Source organism: Leiobunum rupestre, chromosome 7 (assembly GCF_980474605.1).
Source record: "Leiobunum rupestre chromosome 7, qqLeiRupe1.1.hap1, whole genome shotgun sequence".
Lineage (NCBI taxonomy): Eukaryota > Metazoa > Arthropoda > Arachnida > Opiliones > Sclerosomatidae > Leiobunum > Leiobunum rupestre.
The window spans coordinates 8869702-8889679 of NC_143390.1; the positions used below are offsets into that span (position 1 = coordinate 8869702).

At 34.3% G+C, this 19978-nt stretch overlaps 3 protein-coding genes across 11 annotated transcripts; all 3 read right to left on the reverse strand.

Annotated features, from left to right (window-relative positions):
• Positions 1-1829: 1829 nt before the first annotated feature.
• On the reverse strand, positions 1830-6556 carry LOC149934358 (uncharacterized). 8 transcript variants are annotated; one of them, XM_090181488.1, is made up of 8 exons: positions 6374-6556; positions 6092-6304; positions 5531-5731; positions 4260-4385; positions 4060-4196; positions 3871-3965; positions 3189-3818; positions 1830-3108 (listed from the first exon to the last, which is right to left on the reverse strand). In XM_090181488.1, the coding sequence occupies exons 2-4, from the start codon at positions 6117-6119 to the stop codon at positions 4264-4266; spliced, it is 351 nt and encodes a 116-aa protein (XP_090037614.1). In that variant the 5' UTR covers positions 6120-6304; positions 6374-6556; the 3' UTR covers positions 1830-3108; positions 3189-3818; positions 3871-3965; positions 4060-4196; positions 4260-4263. The 8 variants fall into 8 exon arrangements, with proteins under 8 accessions (XP_090037614.1, XP_090037613.1, XP_090037612.1 ...); XM_090181487.1 differs by having other exon boundaries at positions 3189-3678; positions 3738-3818; positions 3871-4196; XM_090181486.1 differs by having other exon boundaries at positions 3189-3313; positions 3394-3818; positions 3871-4196.
• Positions 6557-7549: 993 nt separating this feature from the next.
• Positions 7550-11724, reverse strand: LOC149934359 (uncharacterized). Its single transcript, XM_090154140.1, has 3 exons — positions 11555-11724; positions 8361-8396; positions 7550-7926 (listed from the first exon to the last, which is right to left on the reverse strand). Exons 1-3 carry the CDS (start codon positions 11619-11621, stop codon positions 7631-7633), a joined length of 399 nt encoding a protein of 132 aa, XP_090010266.1. The 5' UTR covers positions 11622-11724; the 3' UTR covers positions 7550-7630.
• A 2765-nt stretch (positions 11725-14489) lies between these two features.
• LOC149934360 (uncharacterized) lies at positions 14490-18600 on the reverse strand. 2 transcript variants are annotated; one of them, XM_090154084.1, is made up of 4 exons: positions 18582-18600; positions 18387-18495; positions 15245-15280; positions 14490-14878 (listed from the first exon to the last, which is right to left on the reverse strand). In XM_090154084.1, the coding sequence occupies exons 2-4, from the start codon at positions 18451-18453 to the stop codon at positions 14571-14573; spliced, it is 411 nt and encodes a 136-aa protein (XP_090010210.1). In that variant the 5' UTR covers positions 18454-18495; positions 18582-18600; the 3' UTR covers positions 14490-14570. The 2 variants fall into 2 exon arrangements, with proteins under 2 accessions (XP_090010210.1, XP_090010209.1); XM_090154083.1 differs by lacking the exon at positions 18582-18600 and having other exon boundaries at positions 18387-18554.
• Between the last annotated feature and the right edge of the window lie 1378 nt (positions 18601-19978).

Below are 19978 nucleotides of genomic sequence, written 5' to 3' on the forward strand. Positions count from 1 at the left end.
CCAACTTGTTATTTTAAAATCTCCTAAATTGGCCAACTTAATTTTAATCTCTCTGTGTGTATGGTTTTTATTTATTTAATAAAAGCCTGTTTATTTTCACATTTATTGGATGTAAATATTATTTCTTTATAAGTGGCAACTTTATTTTGTAATCATCGGCATTACCATGCTAAATACTGTTCGAAATTTTCATTTCGAGTACAAAACAGTTTAGATTTTCTTCCTTATTTTCATAACATCACAGTTTAATATTGTAATTTATTAGGTTATGTTAGCCCCTATATTATTTATACATTCCATTGGTTAGGTGTGGGACTGTGGGGAGGCGACAATGCGATGAACTCGCCTTCGTACGAGGAGAGGCACTATTTTGGTTTTCGAAATTGTTCGTATTTGATCTATCTCTGTGAACAGATTCTGCTTTAAAAAAATGGTGAAGGTTGCGTTACCGCTTGAACATGTTATCCCATAGCTAGAGATAATTATTGTGATGGCAGAAAATAATAACTTTTTGCTAACTTTTTAACTCTTCATTGGGGGTTTCATATGAAATATATCACATGCCTAGCCCTAGTAGCATAAACGTGTCACCCGCCCGCGAGTTGAGAGAATTGGGACATCACACTTTTGCCAGGCGAAATGTCCTGCCTGAAATGCAGCTCGACATCACTTGTCGATAAAAAAGGCAAGTTTATGACGTTTATGGGAATATAATTACAGATCTTGCCCGTTATTTGATTTCACTACTTTTATGGCCTAGAGTAATATAGGACGTGACGTTTTTGTATAAAGGACCTTGCAATTTTTAACCGAATGGTTTTTGGGTGGATATAATAATACGGTATTCTACGTTTCTCGCTAGGCTCCCAACAGCGCCAGTCCATGACTGATTTGGTAAAATGTTGCCATACTCACTGTCAACATATTTTTCTATTTTTTATTCATATTGCGTAATGGTCTAGTAAGTATGGTCGAGGGGTGACATTAGGAATGCACCCATAATTGGCGCCACATAATCGGGTACATACTGTAAAGAATTATTAGCCTTATTTATATTGAAGTGTTCGCGAGTAAATAGTATCTTCTTATTCACTTCCAACACCGAGAAATGAAAATGATCTTTAGGAAAAACTTGGCGACCTTACATCTATACTTTGCGTTCTTCGCCTTAGCCTCTCAATAAAATTCATGATTTGTTTACCATTTGAGGAGTCGATGAAGGCATGAAATATTTAAATATTATTTTTCCTATAATTCTTTACTTTCGGTACTTTTTGCAATTAATAGTTTTTTTTTTAATTAATAAAAGGGATTCTTTTTTAATAAAACAAACAACCATTTTTGTAATAATTTTAAATTGTTTTCTCAGTAAAATTTAACACGGCGAAAAAGACACATTACCTTTACGATCAGAAACTTTTAAACAGCTAAAAATTGGTGATTCATAACGACTAACCATCTGAAGAATTTATATTATTTGCAGTCAATTGGATTTTCTGGAAAAACGATCAGAAAACCTCGAGCAGCTAACACTAAAAATTATATTTCTTATAAATAATGAAGATGATTATGAATAAATGCCGACTTTCTACAAGTAATTCACAAGCCCATAGTTTGTAACCGGTCACTCTTACGCTCAGTCAATTGACGTCGTGACGAAATGGAACTTAAATTAAAATTGCCAAGATTATTTTTTACTTTCTTTCTCATTTCAAGTACTTTAGTTAATTCGGCTTTAATATTATGAATCATTTTAAGTACTCTGGGGCCAGTCGTAGCTCTTACTAAAAGCTCGAGTAAATTTAAAGTCATGTTTTAATAAAAATAATATTTCGTTAGTTAGTGCCACAGCTACGACAAATGTCAATAATAAAAGTTAAAGTACTCATCAGCTACGAAATTTTTGTACAAATACGAAAAATGTACCTTTATTTAAAATCACACATTTGAACCTTCCAAGCTGAAAGCACGTTTTAAGTCAGCCAAGTCTGTAATATTATCTCTTCTCGGAATAGTTTGTCGATGGAGAAATAACTGGAGGGCAGACTCGGTCTTTGGGCTATGTAAGTCTATTTTGAAAGGAGATGCTAGCGTCACCTGGCTGTCGTACTGTACTAAAAAGCACGGCAAATTTAAACTGCTCCTGTTATTCCTCCATGGTTTGTCTATGATATTTTTTATTTTCAATTTGAAGGCGAGGAAGTCAACGGCTTATCTCGTAAGAAATACACCTGATTAGAATATGACCCGGGTTCGATTCTTGGCCACGACGGTATTTAAAAATAATTAATTAATTTTTCAATATTAAAAAATTATAAAAGAAATTGGTGTAAATAAGTTTTAAAAAAGGCTTAAAGGGATGCTGAAGACGATAAATAACTTACTCTTATTCGATTCCCCATCTATAATTAAGCCTATTTAAATATTTCATTCGTTAAAATACTTTAAATCCATTAAAAAAAAAATAAAAACTTTGAGAAACTCGGTCCTAACCCGTCGACCCAAAAAGTTCTCGGAAATTTGTGTATTCCGCGGCTGTACGAGCGTCCAATGAGAAGCCTCTTTCAACTTTTATAACACCAACCAATAAAAGAGCGAATTTAGGCGCACGCTCAGAGCTACTGCATTTTGCGATTTTTATCCTAATGTTTGTTATGAAACTTTTCTTCATAAATAAATTCGGAAAACTAATTTATATAAACGTTTTGATCGGTTATTCTACTGTAGAAATATTTATTTACATCTATTCTTTAGGCCAGCGGTCAGCGCACGGTATTTTATAAGGTAAACAATCATTTTCACCACGATTTCCAATATATAAGGCCAAGGCTTAAAGTGTGGTTTTGGTTTTCAGGCTAGCAGGAGTCGGCGTTTAGGCCTGTTTGTAGATTTGTGCCTCCATATAGAAGCGTTTTGATTACCACTTGACATTTGGCAGTAAATGGCGAGCAGTGTAGTGTGTGCTGTAGGACTGTGCTAAATACGTTTGACAATTGTCGTGGGTTAAACATCTCATTTCATTCATCAGATGATTTTCAATCCCCTCCAAATTTGAGAGTATGTTCTGCTCACTTCACATCAGATAGTTTTCATCCGCGTACTGCTAAGCTACGCCGGATAAAGAGAAAAGCAGTTCCAATCATTTTAAATCCAAATGATTTTGAAAGAGCCAGATTAGTTGACTTTACATTGCTGGATGCTGAAATCTTTCCTGGAGAGGAAGGAATTGAGTTAGGTGGTTCATCTTCAGAAGCACCAGGTGCTCCCGAATTAGTTTTAAGTGAGGGTCCAACCCAGTTTCATACCTACGCTACTAAAGTTAGTGGTTATAAATATTTGATGTCAATTGTTCGTTAGATCTATCTTTTGATAAATTTTATTTTAGAAACTCACCATGGAAACTGCGTCACAAGTCAAACCTAAAACTAGGGATATTGTTGTTCAAGTGAATACAATTGGTGAAATATTCAGAGTATTAGAAATTTGCATAGTAATCTTAATATGAAAAATATGAATTTTTATTAGATTTAGGATTGTCGCATAATACCCAATGTGATATTTTGAGTAGCTCAACTTCCTCCTTTACAAAGTCAAGTAAATCTAGTCGCACTGAAGACATCTTTTATGAGTCAGAGGATGATGAAAGTCCGTTTATAACTCCTAGACAAGTGGCAGAACCTAAAAATTCTCCATTATTATCACTTTCGAGTTTTAGTGAAGTTTATCACTCTCCTGACATTGATTCATGTTATGATCCGTCGAGTGAAAGTGAGGTATTTAGTCAAGAAAACTAAGATCTTGAAGCTCAAGAGTGAGTACTGAAAATAAAACCTAAATTATAGGCTCAGTAATATAAAATAATCTACTCACCTAGGGATGAATATAAAATAGATGATCGGCCCCCACACCTTCAAGAAAAATATATAGTTTTTTCATCTTGCTTGCTGTTACTTTTCAATATGTGCCTTATATATGCCATCAAAAACCCGCAATTAGTATAAAACGCAGAGTGGTTAGATCAATGCTCCATATTACAACTGAGTGTTTGGATGGCCATACTTTCAAGTGGAGGAGGCAGCCAATGTTTGGATTCACCTCATGTGGAAATTATTTGCTTGCAGCGTCGATGTTTTTTGGTGGGTTACTTTCGACAAAAACACTGACAATGTTTAAGCATTTCATGCTCCGCTGTTTTTCTGAACGGATGTATTTCTATTACCATGATTAATTTTGCATAATATCGTTTATAATTTAAATACCTTTTTAGTTGTGGAAGATAGAGCGAGCGACTCTTTTATTCGCTGCCAAAGAAGATGAGGAATTGGTAGTATCCACAGATGGCAGGGCGGACTCACCAGGGTACTCTGCTAAGTACGGCTGGTACACTGCAATGAATGCCTAAACTGTAAAAAAATTTACATTTCGAGCTTGTTCAGGTTAAAAAAAAGTGCAATGTTTCATGTTACCTGACACTAAGAGCAATCTTAAATACGTGGCGTCAGGTAACGTCCATTTTCATTACGATTCCCACATCATCCAAATTTTAAAATAGTCGACAGAGGTAAAACGCTCAAGCCAAATGGAACTTCAGGGCCTTGTTAGATGTTTTAAATTTTTCGAAGACAGTGGTATCAAAATAAATAAAATGGTTTCCGATCGACATCTTGGAATTATTGCGTGTTTGAAGAAAAACCACCCAAATATTACTCATGAATTTGACAACTGGTATGTTGCTATTTAAAGTAACTTAATTTTAAACTATTTTTTAAAAAATTGACTAAGAAAATGGTTTCTTTTTAGATATAAAGAAAAAACTGCTAGCTGTAGGCAACGCAAAAGAGATGGACGTAAAGATCCCGCAATTAACGCAGAAGGAGAAGATGAATACTATCTCGCTTATCCCAAAGCTAAACACGGCCAGCCAACAGTGAGAAGAATTCTCGTTCCCAACACATTTGGTAAGATAAGAAAAATTTATATTAAAATTTAAATATTATAATGAAACAATTGCAAATTGATAAAATATGTGAATAAGCTTTTGGACATGGCATACAAAAATGCAGTACAAGCTACTAGTGCTCAACAGCTTATGGCCCCACCATGTAAAGCCGACACTCTAGCAGCTAAGCATTCAGCTTATGTCCGTTAAAGTGATGTTGTGGCCAAAAAAAAGACTCGTTTTCAATAAAAAGATTCTGAAATTTATTTCATTGCCTTGGATACTTCAATCTAGTATATTCCTCTGATGGAGATTCGCCTCCAGGGCCGGATAAGACCTTGTGGGGCCTTAGGCCCAAGCTAATTTTGGTGCCCCCTTTCAGTGACGAGGGAAGCGAACTAAGCGCTCCCACAATTTATAGCAACCTAATTGACAAATGGATGCAAAATACAATTTCAATGTAGACTTTGTGCATATTTTAGTGACGTTAATAAATGATTGCTTTACATGGTATCGAAAAATGTAGACGCATTTAATAAAATTACTCCGGAAAAAAAAACATTTTAAAAGTAAATGATAAATATTTTGTACTTTTAATTTTTTCGAAACCTCCTGGTGCCTCTTGTAGGCTAGGTGCCCTAGGCCCAGGCCTAGTCGGCCTATTGGGTAATCCGGCCCTGTTCAACTCGTATTTTTGAGACTGCACAACTAGGAATTGGTGCTCGATTTCTCCTTCCCATTCTACGGAATGTAATCTAAACAAATTTCCTATATGCAATATATCTATATTTTCTGTAAAATAGAGCTTTATTAGCAATTATCACAAATGAAAATAGACTGTAAAACTTAAACCAGAAATCTATTATAAACCCTTTTCGGGGAGAAGTATCCAACCCCAAATTTTCTTGAAACGTTCTTTTAACAATTTACAGCTTGCGGATGTGCACAATTTTATAAACAATTGAAAAATATTAAATGTATGCATTCGTTACGAAAATTTTACATAAGGGGTAGGTTTTCAGGTTCTTTAAAAACTTGTTTATATATATTTTAATCCATTCTCCTGAATTTATAACTTTAATTATTGTAATTTAAAACATTGGTGAAGTAAGGTTTATTATAAACTTTTGTAAAAACCAAATAGTATCTTACTGATGTATATCTTGTTCATTCCTATCATCCATTTCCTGTACGTAGTGGATGTATGCTAGATCGAGAACATCCATTTCTAAACAATTTAATCGAAATGTTCTCCATTCGAGACAGCAGCGTAAACCAAGGGTTTCTCGCACTAATCTTCCTATCTCTCGACAACAAATACTCTCCGTCGCTTTAGGCATTGGCCTCCAATTACCGCAAGTACAACTAAAAAGAAATTGTTTATGCTTAAATTAGTATAATGATTCATGAATACTATTCAGAATTCATTTTTACCAATTGGTATTTCCAATACGTTCATTATTTCCCGCTACTACTGGCTGTTCATTTTCATCTTCACTATCATCTTCATTGCAAAATACTCCGGGTGGTCAACAAGTAGAGGTTCAAAGTTATACGGAACTGCCCCTAGATTCTCCAATTCTTCAGCCATAATTTCGCTCAGGACCCTTTCTGAATTTAACAAAGTTTCATAAACCAACATAAGTCTTGGCCTTATATATTGGAAATCGTGGTGAAAATGATTGTTTACCTTAAATAATCGCGTGCGTTGACCGCTGGCCTAAAGAATAGATGTAAAAAAAATATTTATGTAGTAGAATAACCGATCAAAACGTTTATATAAATTAGTTATCCGAATTTATTTATGAAGAAAAGTGTCATAACAAACATTAGGCTAAAAATCGCAAAATGCAGTGGCTCTGTGCGTGCGCCTAAATTCGCTCTCTCAGTTTTTGGTGTTATAAAAGTTGAAAGAGGCTTCTCATTGGACGCTCGTACAGCCGCGGAATACACAAATTTCCGAGAACTTTTTGGGTCGACGGGTTAGGACCGAGTTTCTCAAAGTTTTTATTTTTTTTTAAATGGATTTAAAGCATTTTAACGAATGAAATATTTAAATAGGCTTAATTATAGATGGGGAATCGAATAAGAGTAAGTTATTTATCGTCTTCAGCATCCCTGTAAGGAACAAGGACTTTTTCCAAGGATGTTTGCCTAATATCGCTGCAGCGTATTTTCAACCTACTAACGTAGCGGTCAAAAATGCTCCTGCCAAAAAATGGTTCGATTCCAGCCGGCAACAACATTTACAATTAATTAAAATTTAATCTATAAATAATAAAAATCTTACAGGATAATTTGACCTTTATAAATTTATTATAGAATAAATTGACGTTAATAAGTTCATAAAAACGTAAAGTAAAACGGAATTTCCCCTAAGTTGTTTCTCTAAATAGCGTTGTACTATAACATGTGTCGGTGGTTCGATGGTAGAGCACTGGCTTGACAAGCAGGAGGGCCTAGGTTAAAATCTTTGTTGCCGTATTTCTTCTCATTCAATAGACAAGTGGCCCCATTTGAAATTTGCCGTTGGAAGCACCACTCTTTTTTTCTGATATGGCGATGTAGCCTAATTAAACCATGTAAGTATCATAAAACATAAAAACCACGTTCGATAAATTAATCATCTTTTTATTTTATGTATATTCCATATTGAATTACATGTTGGGTTTATTTTGGTCATTATATTAATTAGACACATCTGCAATAAAAGTACGAAGATATTTCTCCATTCTTTATTGGAATACATTTACCTTGGCCCGCTTGGCACTTTAGCTTAGAGCAGTCACCCGTGTTCTCATCAATAATTGTTTGGTGTGTCCTAGTGCCATTTTGCGGAACGGAATAAGTATAGCGAGCGATATTGCACATGCAGAGACATAGGGGTCTATTTTTCCTCAGAACATCGTAGCAAAAAACTACACCAGCTCCAATTCCATTGCAGTCATAATCCAAACAGTTTGACCTCTCCCTATTTTCTTCGCACGCTAATAAAAATAAATATATTTTTAATATGTGGTTGCGCTATTATGTCGACATTATCTATAAATTTTGCAAATTATTTACAGATAATTGTATAATTTGGTGTACGTTAGCTGCACGTGGACAATTTCTGTATTTAAATAAAACATTTTCAACTGAATTAAATTTAAAATTAGGATCGTTACTGATATATTTTATTGATACATTTAATTGAAGGATATAACGATAGAGCAGAGAAATTTTAATTGGTTAAATTTCGACTTAAATTATTTGTAATCGTAAATTCGTGGCAATCATCCGTACTAACCTTTCTGAAATTCGTATTATCTCAAATATTATTGTAAAAAATTAAAAATATTAAGACAGGGAAAAACTAGTAAACTACAATTTCAAAGTTTCGAGTTAGTTGTAAATTCAAGTTAATTTGCGTATTGCTGACCTGAGGTAACATTTGGAGCTTTACAACTATGGTTTTCTGTAAAAAAAAGGAATTATATTCATCAATATCAAATGATCAAGATATGTGACAGCCGATATGATATATAAGCGCTAACAGAATGGGTTTAAGCGTACTGGAGAAGATTACTATGGTGAGACGATTTTTAGGGTTTTCCCCCGTTATGCGCTATAAGTAAGCCCCATAAGTAAGCAACATTTGTATAAAATTATGGATAAATGCTTGTAAATTGTTTGGTAAAGGTGGTAAAGCTATGATTTTTTAAGATTTTACTTAGCATAATAATAATTAAACAAACGAAATCCAAAAACCAATTTAAATAATTTAAACTATATGAATGCTGAAAAAGCCAGTTAGAAACCAACGAACGAAATTTTGGAATTGAGAGCTGTGGGCGTTCTCTTTGATGGTAGCCGACAAATTGTTAAAGGTTCCGGGAGGAATTCTGAAAAATACTAAGTTTTTTAAAACCAAGCATCAAGTGAATTTCACTTTGAATATGGGGCAGGACTGCCGTGGACTTAATGTCATATGATCACATAGATTGAAAGTCGCTGAATTCATGAATTTTATGAGCCTTATCATATAGCCTTGGATTCAAAACGTCTTACTGGATATTGCACTTCGGGATATTAGTGATTTTCAAATGTATCATCTATCGGTTTTTCGTGTTTTGCTGATACAAACAGGAAGGTGTGTTTCTTTCACGTGCGTTTTAAGACATAAGAACAAGATCGTTTTTGACTATTAAAATTGATGGTTTCAATTATCAGGTTCGTAAAAAAGTATTAAAAGTTTTATTGAAACATTTTAATAACGCATTTTAACTTTCTTAACCACGTAATAATCATAACAAGGATCTAAAAAGTGAAAACCAGTAACTTTTTCAAACCGCATTTATGATTCCGTACATTCCGCGCATGCGCATCTATTTTGTTTGTATCTACATTTCCATGACAACACCATCCCCAACCCCGCATGTGTTTATGCCATTCGTAACGCGCCCGCAAATACATTGGCGAAGGTATAGAGTGCAATATTCCGTAACACGTTATTAACCCAAGGTATAGCAAACACCTTAGAGAACCCATAGTCTAGAGTCGTTTTCACTTTCAAACCAACCTCCGACGATTTTATTTCCAATCTGTACGCCTTAAGTTTGTAGCGACCATATTGACACGCTCTGGTGGCTTATGGCTAAACTATTTCGAATGCAAGAGGAATAAAGGTGGCTTAGTGGTCAAAAGAGTGCGCTTATAGATTAAATGACGGAATACTTGATGTATTTCCTTTAGAGGTTGTGCTTAGTTTGAAACGAATCTTAATTTTCGACCCATAATACGCGACCATAGCTTTAATTAACGTCGATTATAATTTAAATTATTGCGCAACCATCATCGTAATTTATAGCGATTCAGAGCATTAAACAGAAGACTAACCTTTTTAAATTAATAGAAACTATGAAGCAAACGTCGGTTTGACGTGAAGCAGGTCTTTTTTAACAGATGTCGCTAGCGTCGAAATATAAACTTGATACTTAAGCTACATATTGACACAAAAGGTGGTACTAATTGGATCGTTTGTGAGCTGCTCAATAACATAAAATACGGTAATTTTAAACAATATTTTTCATATGGGACATATAATTTAGGTTAAAGTCAACTGAATAGAGTTTTAGTTATCTCATTATAGAACTCTACAATGGCTCTCTGACAACGCTAGCACTTAACTATCTTCAGTTTTAGCTTCCTTTGCCTTTAATAGATGACACCAGTGCACCACGCTCACCAGTAAAGTCGCTTTTTTGAAGAATCGGAAAGATTCATGGCCATCTCTAATAACAGGGGCCTTTTCATAATACAGGTGGCAATGATAGAGCCCAGTTGCTTTAATGTTTCTCTTGCACTTCCTCTAAATTGTCCGAACCAATTGTCGCAGACCATTCTTTCCATTCGCTATCAGCGGTCGATTTAAAATCACTTTATTTTATAAGAATTGTATTCATATTGATATGAAATAGTTTTCTTAAGATTACAGACACACGAATCGAGTAATGCTTAAACAACATTCTTTAAATTATCGAAGTATCGAACCACGATATCTTCGGATGATTTGTCGATTAAAAATTTAAATAAAAAAATGTTAATATTAATTAGTCTTTAGATAAAATTTATGTTATGTTACTGGTATCAATAAATTCTAGGCTTGGAAGGAGGAGTTAAGGGTTTTATATTGCGATTAAACCAAACCAGATTTAAACTATAGTGATTTCCTTTTTATGAAAAAGAAAAAATCACCTGATCTGTTTTAATTTAAGACGGAGTTCTATAGATAATATGAAATGCGCTCATGACTGTACCCTAAACCTTTAGAAATCTCGGAATATGATTTCCAAATTTAAAAGGACAGGTAAAATACATTATTTCGTTCTCTAGTCTAAATATCCAAAGATGATTACGCAAAACTACCTTTTTTATCTAAGTTTCGCGGAGGCTGTTGGAAATTTGAACAGCATTTTAACGAAAACGACGAATAACAGCTGTTTCGAATTTTTTTTAATTAAAATCGTCCCAATCGAAATACTTTTTGATGTGGGACTAAAAATCTGATTCGTCTTAACTGCACTGAAAATTCCTTAAACCACCTACTGCCAGTTTGGTTCAAAGTGCTTCGTTGCACTTGAAATAATGACTTGAGCTTTTGTCAGCCTGATTTCCTGATAATATCTGTCACGAATGCGGGCTTAAATGCTCAGCGTCATTGTCTACAAAAACAAAAAAGTGGAAAAACCTCGAACAACGCAAGTGGATAAGATTATAGAGTGTCCTAGATCTTGCAATCTTCCCGGACTATAACTCTCTGGATAAATCATTACACTTTGCACCCACCCTGGCTAAATTTAAAAACCTCCTTAAGATCGCTATAATGAATGAAAATATTTAAATGATGTTTTAAATGATAAAATCTTATTTGTTGTTCCTTTTAGCTGATATGTTTGTTCTTTTATTTACTTTTTTTTAATTGCATGTTGTTTTATTTTTTTTTCTCTTTACTGAGATGTCAATGTTCTAACTCTAATCTTACCATTGTTTTAATATAATGCCCAGGGCTTACAAGTCGCATGATGACTTACAATAAACTTTGACTTTGACAAATCTTATTTTGTTAGATCTTACCATTTGTGGGAGCGCCTTCAGAGAACTGAAATATAAGAACGAACGCTACCGAAACCAAATACTTCATTTCCGTCACTTGAGCAATGAATGCGACCTAAGTTTTTGTTATCTAGCGTACGGATAGAAAAGTTATTTTGCCTAGTTAGCCCCTGATAAACTAATGGTTTATTAAAATTAAAACTTAATTTCTCTTACTTTTCCTAAAACAAATGAAACATTAATTTGAAATACAGACAAGCGGAAATATAATTTCAATATTTCTTGGATCCACTATTTACGCCTCGCCACACGTATACACGTAAAACAACGCGAATTTTTGCTGTACATTCAAACGTTGTATTAATTGATTTAGAACATACACAATAAGTAATAATTTGTATGAAATACATATCGAAAAAATAGATGGTGCGAAAACTTTCTGAAATATATTTGAAATAACAAACGGCTGATAAAGTTCTACAGAATGAGTACTAAATTTTTATTTCAAATCAGATAAGATAAATTGAAATGAAACAAACAATTATAAATATAATGTTAATGAATTGCTTTTTTATCGTGACACGTATGGATTCCTAAAACTGAACTTTTAAATACTAAGACTAAAACTTAGAAATAACAAGAATAAAAGATGTCACGTGAACTTTATTTCTCTGATGAGATAAGAACATCTTGAACTTTAACGATAAATTTGAATTTATTTTTTTTAAACCATTTGATATTGAGCCTATTAAATCTTTCTTGAAACAAAGATTTATCAATACTTACTTGGCTGTCGCAAATTTCTTAATAATAATAATAATAATAAGCAAGGTTTACACCCAAAGAACCGTTTAAAAGCCATTATAAGTCAGATGGCTGGGTTGTACTGCGTAGTGGAAAGTCCTTCATGCCACGTGAGCGAACCGCTCCCTACATTTATTAAATATTACGGTTAAGCCACCAGTTAATTTGACGACCTTCTCTTACGACAATTATTTCCGAAATTGCTAAAGATCAAACCGCCTCTGAAGACGGTAATTTTGTTCATTTGTGGGCTGTGGTCTTTCGAGATAAAGATCAAACCGCCTCTGAAGAGGGTAATTTTGTTCATTTGTGGGCGGTGGTCTTTCGAGATAAAGATCAAACCGCCTCTGAAGAGGGTAATTTTGTTCATTTGTGGGCTGTGGTCTTTCGAGATAGAGATCAAACCGCCTCTGAAGAGGGTAATTTTGTTCATTTGTGGGAAGTGGTCTTTCGAGATAAAGATCAAACCGCCTCTGAAGAGGGTAATTTTGTTCATTTGTGGGCTGTGGTCTTTCGAGATAAAGATCAAACCGCCTCTGAAGAGGGTAATTTTGTTCATTTGTGGGCTGTGGTCTTTCGAGATAAAGATCAAACCGCCTCTGAAGAGGGTAATTTTGTTCATTTGTGGGCTGTGGTCTTTCGAGATAAAGATCAAACCGCCTCTGAAGAGGGTAATTTTGTTCATTTGTGGGCTGTGGTCTTTCGAGATAAAGATCAAACCGCCTCTGAAGAGGGTAATTTTGTTCATTTGTGGGCTGTGGTCTTTCGAGATAAAGATCAAACCGCCTCTGAAGAGGGTAATTTTGTTCATTTGTGGGCGGTGGTCTTTCGAGAGTAGCGTTTGCCTCCCCGTTCGATCTAGGGCATGTCCGACAGACCCTGAACCCCGGTTTTTATCAACCTTGGCGTGTTAAGGGAAATCGTTCCTAGTGACATCCTCCTTAGTGTCACCTACCCAGGTTTTAGCCCAAGGAAGATAAAAATTACGAAATAGAAAGTAAATCAAGATGACACGCATTAGCGGCGGAATGCATTGTCAGTGAATCGGAACATTGTGCGGGACTTCAAATTGATGAAAATATTTTACACCTCATGTATCTTCTAAAATCTGATGATTTCGGAAAGTTATTTCGAGTAAGATACCCAAGCAGGACCTTTTTTTAGATATGTGACGTAGTACGATTCAATTTCCAGTGCGAAACACGTATTTTATTGTTTCCCGGGAATAAATTTATGATTATTAGATTATTTTATTCAATCAGAAATAACACTTAGGTCAATTAATAAAAGCGCTTTCTACACCCTCGTCGCAGTTTAGTCGTCTCCCTTCATTTCACTTAAGACTTAAACGGCGTCGTTTAGAACTGATAAAACGACGCTTTTTGTAGCATTGTCGGTTTACAAAATAACATTCTTGGAACGATATCCAAGAGGAAATGTAGACCGTCGCATTTTTTATTTGAACCAATATTTGTAGATTAGGGCGACGATGCACTTCGCATTGGAGGATAAGCAATTGTCTGGAATTATTAGGGGTCCCGCGTATCGCTTTGCCCAGGGGCCCCCAATCACGTAAAGACGGCCCTGGTCAACGGCTCAGCTTTAAAAAAACCAACATGATTAGAATATGACCCGGGTTCAGTTCCTGGCCACGACAGTATTTAAAAATAATTACTTAATTTTTAAATATAAAAAAATATAAAAGAAATTAACGTAGAGAAGTTTTAAAAATAGGCTTAGAAACAAGGAATTTCTCCAAGGCTGTTGTCTAAATATCGTTGCAGCGTATTTTCAACCTAATAACGTAAAATATGACTTGGGTTCGATTCCTGCCGGCAACAGTATTTTCAATTAATTTAAATTTAATCTATAAATAATAAAAATCTTACAGGATTCATAAAACCGTAAAGGAAAACGGAATTTCCCCAAAGTTGTGTCTCTAAATATCGTTGCAAAATGTTACGTTCGGTGGTAGAGCACTCGCTTGACAAGCAGGAGGGCCTAGGATCAAATCTTTGTTGCCGTATTTCTTTTTATTCAATAGACAAGTGGCCCCATTTGAAATTTGCCGTTGGAAGCACCACTCTTTTTTTCTGATATGGCGATGTAGCCTAATTAAACCATGTAAGTATCATAAAACATAAAAACCACGTTCGATAAATTAATCATCTTTTTATTTTATGTATATTCCATATTGAATTACATGTTGGGTTAATTTTGGTCATTATATTAATTAGACACATCTGCAATAAAAGTACGAAGATATTTCTCCATTCTTTATTGCAGTGCATTTACCTTGACCTGTTTTGCACTTTAGCTGGGAGCAGTCACCCGTGCTCACATCAATAATTGTACCGCGTGTCCTAGTGGCATTTTGCGGAACGGAATAGGTCCCCCCTGTGTATTTACTGTAGGGATTGCACATGCAGAGACATAGGGGTTTATTTTTCCTTTGAACATCGTAGCAAAAAACTACACCAGCTCCAATTCCAATGCAGTCCTCATCCAAACAGTTTGACCTCTGCTTATTTTCTTGGCACGCTAATAAAAAAAAAGTTTTTTAATATGGGGTTGCGCTATTATGTCGACATTATCTAAAATTTTGCCAATTATTTACAGATAATTGTATAATTTGGGGTACGTTAGCTGCACGTGGACAATTTCTTTATTTAAATAAAACATTTTAAAGTGAATAAAATTAAAAATTTGGATCGTTACTGATATATTTTATTGATTCATTTAATTTAAGGATATAACGATAGAGTAGAGAAATTTTAATCGGTTAAATTTCGACTTAAATTATTTGTAATCATAAATTAAAAATATTAAGACAGGGCCAAACTAGTAAACTACAATTTCAAAGTTTCGAGTTAGTTGTAAATTCAAGTTAATTTGCGTATTGCTGACCTGAGGTAACATTTGGAGCTTGACAACTAGGGTTTTCTGTAAGAAAAAAGGAATTATATTCATCAATATCAAATGATCAAGATATGTGACAGCCGATATGATATATAAGCGCTAACAGAATGTGTTTAAGCGTACTGGAGAAGATTACTTTGGTGAGGCGATTTTTAGTATTTTCCCCCGTTTTCCGCTATAAGTAAGCCCCATAAGTAAGCATTATTTGTATAAAATTATGGATAAATGGTTGTAACTTGTTTGGTAAAGGTGGTAAAGCTATGATTTTTTAAGATTTTACTTAGCATAATAATAATTAAACAAACGAAATCCAAAAACCAATTTAATTAATTTAAACTATGAATGCTGAAAAAGCCAGTTAGAAACCAACGAACGAAATTTTGGAATTGAGAGCTGTGGGCGTTCCCTTTGATTGTAGCCGACAAATTGTTAAAGGTTCCGGGAGGAAATCTGAAAAATACTAAGTTTTTTAAAACCAAGCATCAAGTGAATTTCACTTTGAATATGGGGCAGGACTGCCGTGGACTTAACGTCATATGATCGCATAGATTGAAAGTCGCTGAATTCATGAATTTTATGAGCCTTATCATATAGCCTTGGATTCAAAACGTCTTACTGGATATTGCACTTCGGGATATTAGTGATTTTCAAATGTCTGATCTATCGGTTTTTCGTGTTTTGCTGATACAAACAGGAAGGCGTGTTTCTTACACGTGCGTTTTAAGACATAAGAACAAGATCGTTTTTGACTATTAAAATTGATGGTTTCAATTATCAGGTTCGTAAAAAAGTATTAAAAGTCTTATTGAAACATTTTAATAACGCATTTTAACTTTCTTAACCACGTAATAATCATAACAAGGATCTAAAAAGTAAAAACCAGTAACTTTTTCAAACCGCATTTATGATTCCGTACATTCCGCGCATGCGCATCTATTTTGTTTGTATCTACATTTCCATGACAACACCATCCCCAACCCCGCATGTGTTTATGCCATTCGTAACGCGCCCGTAAATACATTGGCGAAGGTAGAGTACAATATTCCGTAACACGTTATTAACCCAAGGTATAGCAAACACCTTAGATAACCCATAGTCTAGAGTCGTTTTCACTTTCAAACCAACCTCCGACGATTTTATTTCCAATCTGTACGCCTTAAGTTTGTAGCGACCATATTGACAGGCTCTGGTGGCTTATGGCTAAACTATTTCGAATGCAAGAGGAATAAAGGTGGCTTAGTGGTCAAAAGAGTGCACTTATAGATTAAATGATTAGTTTGAAACGAATCTTAATTTTCGACCCATAATACGCGACCATAGCTTTAATTAACTTCGATTATAATTTAAATTATTGCGCAACAATCATCGTAATTTATAGCGATTCCGAGCATTAAACAGAAGACTAACCTTTTTAAATTAATAGAAACTATGAAGCAAACGTCGGTTTGACGTGAAGCAGCTCTTTTTTTAACAGGTGTCGCTAGCGTTGAAATCAAAACTTGATACTTAAGCTACATTTTGACACAAAAGGTGGTACTAATTGGATCGTTTGTCAGCTGGTCAATAACAAAAGTTACAGTAATTTTAAACAATATTTTTCACATGGGACATATAATTTAGGTTAAAGTCCACTGAATAGAGTTTTAGTTATCTCATTATAGAACTCTACAATGGCTCTCTGACAACGCTAGCACTTAACTATCTTCAGTTTTAGCTTCCTTTGCCTTTAATAGATGACACCAGTGCACCACGCTCACCAGTAAAGTCGCTTTTTTGAAGAATCGGAAAGATTCATGGCCATCTCTAATAACAGGGGCCTTTTCATAATACAGGTGGCAATGATAGAGCCTACAGCTGCTTTAATGTTTCTCTTGCACTTCCTCTAAATTGTCCGAACCAATTGTCGCAAACCATTCTTTCCATTCGCTATCAGCGGTCGATTTAAAATCCCTTTATTTTATAAGAATTGTATTCATATTGATATGAAATAGTTTTCTTAAGATTAAACAACATTATTTATATTATCGAAGTATCGAACCACGATATCTTCGGATGATTTGTCGATTAAAAATTTAAATAATAAAAATGTTAATATTAATTAGTCTTTAGATAAAATTTATGTTATGTTACTGGTATCAATAAATTCAAGGCTTGGAAGGAGGAGTTAAGGGTTTTAAATTGCGATTAAACCAAACCAGATTTAAACTATAGTGATTTCCTTTTTATGAAAAAGAAAAAATAATTAAATCACCTGATCTGTTTTAATTTAAGACGGAGTTCTATAGATAATATGAAATGCGCTCATGACTGTACCCTAAACCTTTAGAAATCTCGGAATATGATTTCCAAATTTAAAAGGACAGGTAAAATACATTATTTCGTTCTCTAGTCTAAATATCCAAAGATGATTACGCAAAACTACTTTTTTTATCTAAGTTTCGCAGAGGCTGTTGGAAATTTGAACAGCATTTTATCGAAAACGACGAATAACAGCTGTTTCGAATTTTTTTTAATTAAAATCGTCCCAATCGAAATACTTTTTGATGTGGGACTAAAAATCTGATTCGTCTTAACTGCTCTGAAAATTCCTTAAACCACCTACTGCCAGTTTGGTTCAAAGTGCTACGTTGCACTTGAAATAATGACTTGAGCTTTTGTCAGCCTGATTTCCTGATAATATCTGTCACGAATGCGGGCTTAAATGCTCAGCGTCATTGTCTACAAAAACAAAAAAGTGGAAAAACCTCGAACAACGCGAGCGGATAAGATTATAGAGTGTCCTAGATCTTGCAATCTTCCCGGACTATAACTCTCTGGATAAATCATTACACTTTGCACCCACCCTGGCTAAATTTAAAAACCTCCTTAAGATCGCTATAATGAATGAAAATATTTAAATGATGTTTTAAATGATAAAATCTTATATGTTGTTCCTTTTAGCTGATATGTTTGTTCTTTTATTTACTTTTTTTTAATTGCATGTTGTTTTATTTTTTTTTCTCTTTACTGAGATGTCAATGTTCTAACTCTAATCTTACCATTGTTTTAATATAATGCCCAGGGCTTACAAGTCGCATGATGACTTACAATAAACTTTGACTTTGACAAATCTTATTTTGTTAGATCTTACCATTTGTGGGAGCGCCTTCAGAGAACTGAAATATAAGAACGAACGCTACCGAAACCAAATACTTCATTTCCGTCACTTGAGCAATGAATGCGACCTAGGTTTTTGTTATCTAGTGTACGGATAGAAAAGTTATTTTGCCTAGTTAGCCCCTGATAAACTAATGGTTTATTAAAATTAAAACTTAATTTCTCTTACTTTTCCTAAAACAAATGAAACATTAATTTGAAATACAGACAAGCGGAAATATAATTTCAATATTTCTTGGATCCACTATTTACGCCTCGCCACACGTATACACGTAAAACAACTGGAATTTTTGCTGTACATTCAAACGTTGTATTAATTGATTTAGAACATACACAATAAGTAATAATTTGTATGAAATACATATCGAAAAAATAGATGGTGCGAAAACTTTCTGAAATATATTTGAAATAACAAACGGCTGATAAAGTTCTACAGAATGAGTACTAAATTTTTATTTCAAATCAGATAAAATAAATTGAAATGAAACAAACAATTATAAATATAATGTTAATGAATTGCTTTTTTATCGTGACACGTATGGATTCCTAAAACTGAACTTTTAAATACTAAGACTAAAACTTAGAAATAACAAGAATACAAGATGTCACGTGAACTTTATTTCTCCGATGAGATAAGAACATCTTGAACTTTAACGATAAATTTGAATTTATTTTTTTAAAACCATTTGATATTGAGCCTATTAAATCTTTCTTGAAACAAAGATTTATCAATACTTACTTGGCTGTCGCAAATTTCTTAATAATAATAATAATAAGCAAGGTTTACACCCAAAGAACCGTTTAAAAGCCATTATAAGTCAGATGGCTGGGTTGTACTGCGTAGTGGAAAGTCCTTCGTGCCACGTGAGCGAACCGCTCCCTACATTTATTTGACGACCTTCTCATACGACAATTATTTCAGAAATTGATAAAGATCAAACCGCTTCCGAAAAGGGTAATTTTGTTCATTTGTGGGCTGTGGTCTTTCGAGCCTTTGCCTCCCCGTTCGATCTAGGGCATGTCCGACAGACCCTGAACCCCGGTTTTTATCAACCTTGGCGTGTTAAGGGAAATCCTTCCTAGTGACATCCTCCTTAGTGTCACCTACCCAGGTTTTAGCCCAAGGAAGATAAAAATTACGAAATAGAAAGTAAATCAAGATGACACGCATTAGCGGCGGAATGCATTGTCAGTGAATCGGAACATTGTGCGGGACTTCAAATTGATGAAAATATTTTACACCTCATGTATCTTCTAAAATCTGATGATTTCGGAAAGTTATTTCGAGTAAGATACCCAAGCAGGACCTTTTTTTTAGATATGTGACGTAGTACGATTCAATTTCCAGTGCGAAACACTTATTTTATTGTTTCCCGGGAATAAATTTATGATTATTAGATTATTTTATTCAATCAGAAATAACACTTAGGTCAATTAATAAAAGCGCTTTCTACACCCTCGTCGCAGTTTAGTCGTCTCCCTTCATTTCACTTAAGACTTAAACGGCGTCGTTTAGAACTGATAAAACGACGCTTTTTGTAGCATTGTCGGTTTACAAAATAACAT